Source organism: Schistocerca serialis, chromosome 1 (genome assembly GCF_023864345.2).
Source record: "Schistocerca serialis cubense isolate TAMUIC-IGC-003099 chromosome 1, iqSchSeri2.2, whole genome shotgun sequence".
NCBI classification, from domain to species: Eukaryota; Metazoa; Arthropoda; class Insecta; order Orthoptera; family Acrididae; genus Schistocerca; species Schistocerca serialis.
The window spans coordinates 483251231-483263853 of record NC_064638.1 but is presented as its reverse complement, the minus strand read 5'-3'; the positions used below and the strand labels follow the sequence as shown (position 1 = coordinate 483263853).

General features: G+C 38.4%; 1 protein-coding gene across 7 annotated transcripts in view; it reads right to left on the bottom strand.

The window, feature by feature from the left end:
- Positions 1-12623, bottom strand: part of LOC126473637 (kinase D-interacting substrate of 220 kDa) — a 383513-nt gene that overhangs the window by 48843 nt on the left and 322047 nt on the right. For all 7 annotated transcript variants that reach the window (XM_050100846.1, XM_050100835.1, XM_050100866.1 and 4 more), the window contains exons 12-18: positions 11299-11506; positions 10946-11083; positions 10325-10473; positions 10068-10203; positions 9584-9812; positions 7037-7216; positions 4152-4373 (exon numbers count right to left, since the gene is read on the bottom strand). In XM_050100846.1, coding sequence (XP_049956803.1) covers positions 4152-4373; positions 7037-7216; positions 9584-9812; positions 10068-10203; positions 10325-10473; positions 10946-11083; positions 11299-11506 — 1262 coding nt within the window. The remainder of the gene's footprint in view (positions 1-4151; positions 4374-7036; positions 7217-9583; positions 9813-10067; positions 10204-10324; positions 10474-10945; positions 11084-11298; positions 11507-12623) is intronic.

Below are 12623 nucleotides of genomic sequence, written 5' to 3'. Positions count from 1 at the left end.
TGGTTTCGCGACTATTTGCTGGCGTGCATTCTGCACACGTTCCATTGTATTGGGGTATTCTGTGGAAATATAGGAGACCTCTCGTCTATCCTTCCATTTGCCGATCATTACCCCGTCCGAATATCGTGCTATGGTGTCCCCTTTCCCCAGCTTGGCGCATACCATGTCTTTAGGGGTATTTTTCCTATTTACCCTTAGTGTCCCGGTGCAATGTGTTTTTGCATTCAACAGGGTTTTAGCTAAGGCAAAGCTGTTGTAAAAATTGTCCATGTAAATGTGATGGCCAACATTCACCTTCTCTTCTAACAAATGCAATACTATCTTTTCAGCATGCCCTTTTCCCCCCATATCACCACGCATCCCCGTGTACACAGCGCATTTATTGATGAAGCCGTCTGGGTTATTTAGCATGTACAATTTGATGCCATACTTATTTCTTTTGTTTTTTATGTATTGTCTAAATGACAATCGTCCCCTCCAAAGAATCATTGATTCATCTAAAGAGAGATCCCTACCTGGATAATACACATTACACATTTTGTTGTTGAAATAATTCAATATAGGGCGTATCTTATACAGTCGATCATTTGGTTTCGGTTCGCCTGACTCTGGATTTTTTGCAAAATGCAATGCGCGTAAGATAAGCAAATATCTGTCTCTGCTCATACTCGTCGTTATTCCTTTATTTTCGAACAGCGGATCCCTCTTCCAGTAGTCTTGTAGTCGGGCACATTTGACATTACCCATATGTAATGAAATCCCCAGGAAGACAAGTATTTCTTCTATACTTACGGGTTTCCAATTACTAATTCTAGAGCCCTCTTGTGTATTTGCGCTCGCAAATATATTCCGTGCGTTATCATTTGTTTCGTCAACTATGAGCTGCAGTATGTCATCTGTAACCAGTAGCCTAAAGAAATCCATTGGCGTATTGCCAGCAGGCTTCATCAGCAAACATTCTGCTTTCGTAAACGGGTGATACTGCATCCCATGTGGTTCTTCATGCCACGTAACACCTGGTTTGCTTACCTCTGCGAGCGCTGGTTCTTTATCGTCGGCGATTTCCTCATCATCGTCGCCCGTATCGTCCGATTCTGAACTGTCACGAAACATACTGGACAGTTCTGCTTCCACACTGTCATCACTGTGGTCTGTTTCTGCAGTCTCCAAATGCCAGTCACCCTCATCTGGTTCGTCCTCTCTGAACTCTACATCACTATCTTCTAACACACGTAGTAACTCATGGTCAGTATATTGGTCACTCTTCCTACACTTTTTCGCGTTCGAAGGCCCCGGTGTCGGTTCATTCGCCGCCATTGCAAACAATGCACAACACAGACGACAAAAAACGAAAACACACAACTGCAGACAGGAACACGTTACGTGATATGTCGTTGGTTACTTGAACTAACACGAGTGCACAGCCGAACAAACTAAACTGAGAACTCTGCTAGTGAACGCGCCGCTTATATGCGTCAGCCGCAGCGAACATGTTGACGGCGTAGCGTAATGGTCAAGCGCATTGCTCACGAAACAGTCGACCTGGAATCAATCCCAGGTGCTTCCTAATTTTTTTCAATTGTTTTCATTCTTATTTTCCTTGGTTTCGTCAGATTTTGCAACTATTTACCGTAGAATTTAAATACATTCAAGTAGTATATTTATATAACTAGGCGAAAGTTTTAATGAAAATAAAAATTTTAAAGATTCTTGTGATTACGTGCGCTACTTTTTATTCATTACGACAGTAGAAGTTTTGCCATTTTTATGGTGACATATCATAGAAACATGTGAAACATATATGTTTCACTCTAGGCACATTTTATGAAGGCATTGTTTGAGCAGTTACATTTCTCTGCAACATGCTTCATTGGAAAGCACACTTAATTCAAGTTTTAAAACTAAGGTGTTTCCTCTAATAGTTTGGATGCAAACCAAGCGTACTAAGCGTACTAGATCATAGGGGTGTCCACAAGAGCACTGAATTGATGCAGCACGGTCGAATGTATTTTAATTGCATCTTCTCTTGATGATACCTCTCGCTGTTGTTGGAGTTATTCAGGGGCACTTTGTAATCTTTTAATTAGATGTTTGACTTGACGATAGAAATATACATCTACCGTAAATAACCGAACACTCTGAAGATACGAAGTAAAATAAAAATGAGAAAAAAAAATCAGGACGGACCTGGGATTGATCCCAAGTCGCCTGTTTCGTGAGCAATGCGCTTGACCATTACTCTACGCCAATAACGACGAACAGAGCGCTAAATAGGGTATAGCCTCCTATAGTGCTATCGGAACAACTTTCGAGAGCATGTTCTCCTTTCCTATGGCCAACTCAGGCGAAATATTTCGGGCACGTTATGTGGAGTCCCACCTCTTTCTAGAAACAATTCGGACGAAATCGGCGTGTCCCAGTTGGCGACCTCCCCTAGTTAGAACTCAGCTAGCGAGCGCACCGCTTATAAGTGTTACCCGCACTGGCTTGCTGATCGCGGCAACGCTTATGAGCGTCAGCCGCTCTGGCGTGTTGATCGCGGAAACGCTTATGAGCGTCAGCCGCTCTGGCGTGTTGATCGCGGAAACGCTTATAAGCGTCAGCCGCAGCGAACGTGTTAAACAGCGTATTTAAAAAAAGTGGTTCATATTCTTACAGGGGATAGTATTGGTCAAAACTAAAAGAAGTCCTGAAATAAATACTTGTCGATACATCTTAATTATGTCACTGGGGAAGGCTGTCTTCTAGATGATGTCTGCTTGTACACCACAATTTGGGGAGATGGTGTTAGATCACGAGGGAGAAGATTCATCAATATAAGTGCTGGTCAACTTGTCCAAAAAATGCAGGCTTTGAAGGTTACAATGAATAGAAAAATGGTAAAGCAGCAATTACACCCCTATCATGAACATATGATAGAAATGGGCACAAATAATTTTGGACCTAGAATTCATTTCTTTCAATGGATTATTCAGCAAACTGCTGCATTGCTGAATTTCCAACATTTTGTATTGCTTACAGATGAGGTCTTCCTCAAATGTAGTAGTAATGTTTTCAGCTGCTCCGAGAGACCTGTTGGTGCGATAAAAATTCAGACAGCACACTCACCTCAGATTACCACAAACTATTTTCTATCAATGTGGTGCCAGATAACTCAATGGGACCTTTTTTGCTGCCACCTATTTGAATGTTGCAAGTTATCAAGTGTTTGTTCAAGGCATGCTGCGACAACTGGTGTAAAATGCACCTCCTTTTGTCAATAAAAGGGTATATTTTCAATTGGCTGGTGACATTGATGGTCTGGCAGAAGACATCCTGTCCTACGGTTAGTGCGATCACCAGATCTTTGTTCTAGCAGTTTTTTCCTATGGAGTTACACAAATTGTTGTGTGTGAGACATAATTAGAAACTGAAGTAGAATTGCCTGGTTTATTGTACACAAAGGACAAAGAGATTTTTGACAGGATGCAGCAAGATTTTGTGTGTCACTGTAACACATGCATTGAGACTGATAGTCATAACTTTTAAAAATCATAATGAGCTCACACTGTTGCTATAAGTGCAAGCTACTTCAAGGAAAAAAATTAAATACGCATTTCTGACTATCAGTTCATCTCAAAGGACTCAATTGAGAATTCTATAAAAGCTATACAATTCTGATCCTAAAGATTTGCAACAGCATGTATGTCATGGAAACTGTGAAGGGTTTTCTTTGTGATCATCCACTGAAACAGTGTGTGTTCAACTTTAAGAGAGATTCTGAACTATTATTGTTTTCTTTCTTACATTCTTCCAACCTACCTCTTTAGATCATACGGTCACAGTTCCTTGCCCTACCCTCCTCAGCAACATTTTTCTTCTTTCCTCCTCCCTCCCCACATTGTAGCCTCATCCTTTTTCTCTCATTCCTACTTTTCTTTCCCTATGATTCTTTCATCAAGGTGCTGCACAATTCAGATTCAAAGCACACATATTGAAGTGCACGTGACAAGACTAAACAACATTAATGAACAATTTTTCATCAAAACTGTTAGATGTAGATGTTCTATTATTTCCACTTATGCAAGGAATGGTTATTAACCTGGAACAGGGGACACAAAAAAAGAGAATTCGTAAAATTTATCATGCCACATACTACTCAACACACTTACTGATGAAACAGCGCTTGTTGTGGCTGCCAAAGCAACATTTTCCTCATTTTCAGTCCACGTAGCATTACTCTTGTGGTGGTGCACTGCTGTTGCCTGAGCAACCTTTACTTTGCGTAGCCCTGAATTCTGAAGATAAAATGGCAAATGAACCATGTTGCGTAGATAGTCATGGCCACCAATGTTTGATTCGCTGAACAGGCGCCGACTATTGACTTCAACAGCCTGCATGACAAATTCATTTTAGGTGTAACTGACATTCAAAAGCTTTTCTACAAATGAAGTGCAAAGCTTACACCACAACCAAAGTCCTTGAAGCACAAGAAACAAGTCAATTCTCTAACACTATTCACACAATTCTTCATAAAACAAATTACACATAAAGTTGCATTATGAGTGGTGCTAATAAACATTCAACAAAACATATCAGATCTTCCACGCAAACAGAAAAAAATCTAAGACACAAGTAACAAAAAATGAAAGAGGAAACAATTAGCAAAACTTGTCAGAATAATTATCCACTGTCTTTAGTATGTCTATCATTACTGCAGTGGTGTAATAAATATTAACACACAAAGATTGAGATTCTGAGAAGAATATCGCAAAACAGAGGGAGCAAAAATCATTAAATAATAGTAATAACAAGGATACTGCCTGTAGAAATTCTCTCTATGCATTCCAAGTTAGGCAGACATTTGGTTAACATAAAAATTTGAATAAAGGAACCAAAACACAATCATGCCATACATAACTGGAAATGGTGATTCCATGCTCTGTAGAATTAAAGCCTGTTATTCATCACTTTATTATTTCACTGAGGCATACCATTCCTCCTTACAGTTGCGTATAAAACAGCCACCCAACCTTTCTCTTGCCATTCAGCAATTACATAAAAGAAACTACATAAAACCATAAAACTTAATTGTGAAAGAGTATGATGACATAATTACAGCTTCAAATGACTATATTATGAATAAAGGTGATACATGGCATAATATCAATATGTTGGTCCAAGTACATTTTCATTTCCAACTGTCCCATTCCACTGTGGAAGAAGATATCTGGATTTCATTGTACCTCCTCTATCTACAGTGTGGCACATTAAACCTTAACAGTCCTCTATTTATTCAGATTTCTCAAGTGCACAGCAAACCTTTATCTTAAGGAAAATATCTTTATTAGTCATAATGTAAGGACTAACTGTTTCTTGCAATTTTCTAAAGTTCTTAGCAGCTTCACAAATGGTAATAAAAATGCATTGCACCTACTCAGGATTCTACCACGTCAAGCAAATTACCCTCAAAAGTTTCAAAGAGACAAATTTATCTTGACTGTCTACCAAAAACCTGATGCAAAAGACAAGGAACTCTTGCAGTCAATCGTGGAAGCTCAATCATGAAAGTTCAGTCATGTATAATTTGTTCCATAACTAAATAAACAAACAGAGAAACAGTCAATAAGGCACTAATTTTCATGAAACAAATGATATAAAACAAGCAGTGCAAAATGTGAGGAAAAGAATAAATTGGTTACAAAGAGATACCGAAAAACCTCAAAAATTGAAGAAAAGTATGAAAAATGAATGAACAACATATAAAGTAAATGTTTTGCCTTCAGAAAGAGGTACGGTGCTGAGAACACCTAATAAGCGCAAGCAAAAATCTTCTCATTCTGATGTCTCTCTCTTGTTCGACATTAAAGAAAAATGACAGTATAATACTGGCTGAGTTATTTTGTATGTACTTTCAGTGGAAAAAATGTATTAAAAAATTCAACTCATGACAGAAATAACCAACTCCTGTTCCCAATATATCATAGATAAAATGACTTCTGAGAGAATCACTCTAAAGGCAGAACTCCTATGATGACATACAGTAATTCTACAAACAATTATTGCACTGTTTCTCTGTTTAATATGAGAATGCAGTTTAGAGTATGTACATATACAGTTTTCTCATTTATTTGAATATCACCAGGAGATATTTTCTTCACTTTCTAATACCATGATGAAGTGATAGAATATACATAATGGAGCAATCAAATTGAAAAGTGAAAAGAGAGATTGTTTTCCCACAGAACATGAAGTTATATACCTTGTCTTTGCACCAGAGCATGTAACAAGGTAGTTATCTGATGAAGATATGCACACAAATGATTCGATTGACATCACCCAAGCACAGAAGAAGAAATATAGCCTTCCAAACTATAAAGTCAGCAACAAGCCCCTCTTACATATCCTGTAATGTGACATACAAAACATTCACTGGTTACAAGGGTTTCCCCACATAATTTGTCCCATAGACCTTTATATATTTTACATTTAGGAGAGAAGGGGGTGGAGGGTGGGCAGCAAGGGTATAAGCGTATGAATGGTGTAGTGAAACCACTATCATGAAATACTTTTTCTTCTACAAAATAAGTTTTTTTACAAGATAAAAATTATAACCAATTTCACAGAATTGAGTCCTATTAAATGAATGGTTGCATTTATAGCATTTGTTGGTGGACTGTTAGGAAAAAATATTTATCATTCCACAGACCTAAACTGGTGCATGCAGTCAGTCAGTCTTCTATGCCACTGGGAGTAAGCATCTGAATAGCACTATAATATTTAAGTTAATTCCTCTCAAAGGTGAAACATATGATGTGGAACACTCAAACATATTCTGAAGTTATAAGGGTGGCTGAAAACTGATAACAAAAAGAACCATAACAATACACAAATGCAGTAAATGCAAACATCAACTTTTCCACAACAGCAGTCAACTGAATACTAACCTGACTAGCAATCTGATTGAGAATGGACAGAAAAAATACAATATTAGTTTACTGCATGAATGCCAACTTATCACATAAATTCACAATAAACATTTAAAACTGGCACAAACCTTTGCAATGACGTGAGGATCAATGGCAAGGATAACAATGAATGGAGACATGGAGTCTGAGAACAACATATGCACTGCATCTAAGACAAGTAGCACTTTGTCTTGTTCACAGCTGTCAAGTCCATCAACTATAATAACAAGTCGTGTTTGTTGACTAGTAAAGCTGTCTAAGCATTTGACCTGGATAGAGAGAGAGCATAAACATTTTCATATAAAAGTTTGTCAAGAAATGGAATTTTAATCATCTAGCAATTCACTCATTAGAAATTAGTATGCTAACTTTTACTGGCTTGAAACAAAACTTTTTAAATGTAGTTTCTCTAGTATCACATCCTGGAAATTTCAAAAAACATCTTAACCTGGCTTCTTGCTCACCTTGTTATACTGCATCTGCCTTGATTCATTCTATTGGGTGACTTCCCAAGATACTCCCTAACTACCTACATGACCTTCATCCTTTTCATTAGTTTCTGGCAGTATTTCTCTCCACCTCCTTTCTGTCAATTACTGAAGTCTCCTGATGTATAAGGGATTTTGCTTCTTTCCATTAAACTCTAAACTTTTTATTACAAAATTTTATAAGAACTTGTATTGCATTTCTTACAATAACCAAAACTCCAAGACTGGAACAAATGGGGTGGGTATGGGGGTTAGGAGAAGGGATGTGACCATTACACCCCATCCCCCCTCCTTCCCACACCCATGCATACATAAACAACATACACACATGTACATCACTGCAGCCACAGGTTTACAGCCTTTTCAGTGTCAGCCACAATACCTCTGCTAAGATAGACTGACACACTCAATCATCTATCATGGATGGATCATGTCTAACTGATTTACTACCTGCTAGCTAGTCCTGTTGAAACATTTGTAAAAAACACTAGCACTATAAATTGTCCTGTGTATTTGTGGTAGTAAAAGTACAGGAAGCTGTACAATTATTTTGCACAAGGAAAGAAAGATACAAACAATAAAAACATTAGAAAACAGGTAGTACTTTAAGTATATTATAAAATACACTGTCAAGTCATATTGAAGTGACCATCTGTTAAAAAGACTGATTAATGGCCATTCACAGTGCAGACTGCTGTGAGACGAGTCAATGAGGTTCTGAAATGTAACGGCAGGGATGTGAAGCCATGCAGACTCCAGCACCATGGCCAACTGCGCAAGATTTCTCGTCCTCAGATTTCTCGCCTGAGGACCCATGGCACTAGCAGTCCAATCGAGGTGGTCCCACAGATTGTTGACTAGGTTTAAATCCAGGAAGTCGGGTGCCCAGGGGAATAAGGCAAAGTCATCCTGGTGCTCTTTGAGCCAACACATACACTGCAAGCTGTGCGACATGTTGCATTGCCCTACTGGTAGGCGTTATCGTGCTGAGGAAATAACAAATTGCATGTAGGGATGGACATTGTCCCAATAACAGGCACATATTTGTGCTGATCCACTGTGTCGCCCAGAATGATGAGATCACCAAGCATTCCCCACACCTTAACATTCCCTCCTCCAGCCTGGACCCTTCCAACAACAGTTGCAGGGTGTTTTCAGTCAAATGTTCCACACATTACCTGCCAATCACCATCTCCCCAATGAAGCATAATATGCAGTTCATCTGAAAAGGCCACCTGTTGCCACTCATTCAATGTTCACTTGAGGTACTGGCATGCAAATTCCAGACTTAGAACTCCTTGAACCTAACTAACCTAAGTACATCACACACATCCAAGCCCAGGCAGGATTCGAACCTGTGACTGTAGCAGCAGTCAACTTGAGTGCATGAACCAGGCACGTGCTGCAGAGGCCCATAAGCAGCGATGTTCACTGAACAGTCATTGAGGAGACACTGTTTGTAGCCCCTTGGCTGATCTGGGTGGCCAGTTACTCAACAGTTGTACATCTATTTGTCCGTACACATCTCTGCAGCCACTGTTCATCCCCATCATCTATTGCCCATGGTGCACACAGCTGCTTTGGCACTGGTTTTGGATAGAGCCATTTTGTCATGCATGGTATACTTTAACTATGGAGACACGCAAACAGTTAACAAACTTAGCCTTCCAGAAATCTTTCCACCTTTGGCCCAAAAGCCAATGATCATGTCTTTTGGCAGTGAGGTAAATATTTCCACTTCACGTTAGGACAACAAGTGCACCGTTTCCCGTATTCCCCCCTACACGCTGTATATCCTCCATTGCTAGTGTTGCCACCTGTCATCTGCATGTGGGTACTACATACTGATGTCATACACATGCAGTGGTAACATTAATGTGACTGGACTGGGTAATTTTACACATATAAATCATTATTCTACCTTATGAGTCTTTGACATCACACACAGGTGTTGCAGAGTTGCTGTTGAGAATGCCCACAAATGGAACACTGGGATAATTAGCAACTTTTATTTGTGTATTATTCGCACATTAGCTACAATAGAGAGACAAAGAACATCTAAAAACTGTCAATTATCTGTGTTTATAGATATTCACTTACATACAATTTGGCACACTTTAAGATCCAATAGATCTTCCACAAGCTTACCATTTCAGTCATGAGGTTGACTTCAGAACGAAGAGCCTGAAGGAATCCCTCAGATTTCAAAGTATCAAGGCGAGCTATTGTCCTCTGCAGGTGCCTTCGCTGGGAAAATAGAAGTGCCTGCAGCATCTGACTCCAGGTATATAAATTCGCCACCACTATAGAAGCGAGTAGAACACCCAAAGCTATCATTAGTGCAACTACCATGGTGCCTTCAAAAGTGTCCTTTTTCCTATCACAAAATGACAAAATGCTTTCAGTTGTACATTTGCAAACTTCAAAAAGAAAATACATACAATGATAATGTAGCAAATACACTGTTAATGTATACTACCGCTAAATAAGTAACTTAGCAAAAGCATATCTTCTACATAAGTAATTTGCAAATATCCCTGAGCATGTAAGTAGTATGTATGCTTCCTTGAAATTTAATACATCAGTTATAATAATGCTACAAAGCAATGGGCATCTAACTTATTTAACTTACCCATTATCTAGAACATCAACAAGATACAATGCCAGCATGGAGACTTCTCCCAATACAGTAAGGAATGCAAATTCAAATATAACCACATAAGGCAAACAGCACAATTTCCGCCAACGCCATGCAGAGGTTGACTTCACTGAAATAAAATCAGTTCTGTCACCGAAACACGAAGCAACAGAAATAACTACAGAAACACAAAGTCAAATGAAAATTATTGTTTTCATAGTCTACATGACAATTAGTTCTATGCCACCTACCTGCTTTAGGTCGGAAAGCCCTATACAAACGAGTTGCAAATGCCCCATAATCCCTCTCTATTGAGTCATACAAAGAACCAAGCATTTGCACCACAGAATTCTCACCTCCAGTTGTACTGCTAACTCTGGTCTGATCTGTGAAATAGAATCTGGAAAAAAAAAAGAAGTAGTCAGACAACGGTCAGTGAGTAGCCAGCAGCAATGTCTCAAGTAAACTGTGAAATGGAAACTGTTCTATTGTTATAAAACAGAACTGACATGACTATGATGATGACTCTTCCAAACTGAGTTTCTTTTTGGATATTGGAAGGACATCCAAACAGCAACACAGACATTTCATAATAAATGCAAACTTTCAGAGTTGGAAATAAAGGCAAATGAGTTACAGGCAGCCAAGGGAAATAGAGGTCATCCTAACCTTTTTTTTTGCACTCCTAGGCTTCACGTGACTACTCCTAGTCCTCCCTTTCTTTTATTTATTCATTTTAGTTTTCTACTCTTACCTCACAAAAAAACCAAGATACAGGCTGTTTTTCAATCTGTTGTTATTGCCACATCACAGACTGTAATATCACTTATGCTAGACAAGCAATGTTTTTCTACATTTACAGGTACACTCACCTAATAGGTTGTGCAGTTATTCCATCATTCCAGTGTGAACCAGGAGGATGACAAAACATGACTTGCAAGATTAATTTCAAAGTATTCAGCTTCCGTGTCAGTGACACATTAAAATTGTATGGCCAGTACCAGTCATATCTAGAAAAAGGAGAAATGAAAATTGATAGACGAAAGAATCTGAGAATTAGTGTATTGGGCTTCAAAACAATGACAGTAATTGCACAAATATTTGAATGACTATGGCTTTACATGGAAACAACATGTAATACAATCCACAGTAACAGTACATTTGAATAAATATTTCACTTTACTTAATCATTCTGTGGATCATAAAATATAAGACACACACTTACCTCTGGCTTCCATACCATATAACAACAAGGAATGTGTAAATTAGGATAAGAAGAGCTGCAGCTGTACTGACACCAGCCACCCATTGGCCAGAAACCAACCCAACCAAAACACCAGTCATCAGCAAAATGTGCACAACAACAGCCAACAATAAAGAGGAAAACTGGAATACAGGATCAATCCACTGCCGGGCAAAATTCTTCATTTCCTCTGTAGGGAAATAACAGTAACAAAAATAAATTGTAAGTGACAGATATGGAAGGTAAACAGGGAAAGAAACAGATTACAGTGAAATGCAACAGTCACAATGATAATAAGAATGAAATTGATAAGGGACCCAAAAAAATTGTTGATAATGACAAATACACAACAATCAAAAATTTTTACTTTATCACCTAACAATATTGATATCGTGAGCATTTTTTGGGGCGTAGGATAACTTTTTTTTTTTCTTTCCTCAACTGATATCAAGTGAATTCTGAGACACTGGAAAACCAAATTTTCAACTACAATATCAAGGGATAAAAAACAAGTTACAGCATCATTCAACCCAGTTCCAGTCATTGCTATTGTGCAAAATGGGAAAAAAATCTTTCAGGGTGAAAAGTTTCGTTTCTTAATTTTTAAACATAAGGTAGTAATAATAAAAATAAAGGACAATCAATCAGCTTTGTTTGCAAATGTGGTGGAATAACACTAGGACTACAAAAATAGCACTGTACCAGGTTACAAACTTAAACTCAGTTAAGAAGCACTGAGGGCTTCAAAAACTTAATTTGTGTTGGTTTAAGCTTTTATGTATTTGTTACGCAAGTTCTGCACAAAGCAACTAACATATGACATAAAAATTCATTCTTGCAGTGCTGTAGTCATCATAAGTTAAAGCTAAAACCATTTATCATTGGATACTGGGAACTATCTCCGTGTAGTTTCTACATAAAGTCAAAATGAAGTAACACTGACTAAAAGAAGAGAGTTTAAATTGATGGAATGAGGCTTACACCTCTTATGTGTTTAATTGTGCTATGCATGTCTGGTATGTGGTCCTCAATTACAGCCTAAGAACAACTAGAAGTCATTGGTTGTGATCTTAATCCACTGGAAATCAGAAACTACACAAGGCATCAGCATATAAGATACAGCCCATACGTTAGAGTGACGATGGAGATAAAGCGAAAGTTACATCAAAATCATTCATGCTGTGTCCAGAAATGGGTTTTTGTGTTGGTTATTGAAATCTCACACAGCTAGGGGCCACACTAGTTTCTAGCTTGGCCCACTGGAAACCAGAGACATCACAAAGTGTCTGAATACACAATAGCAGCTG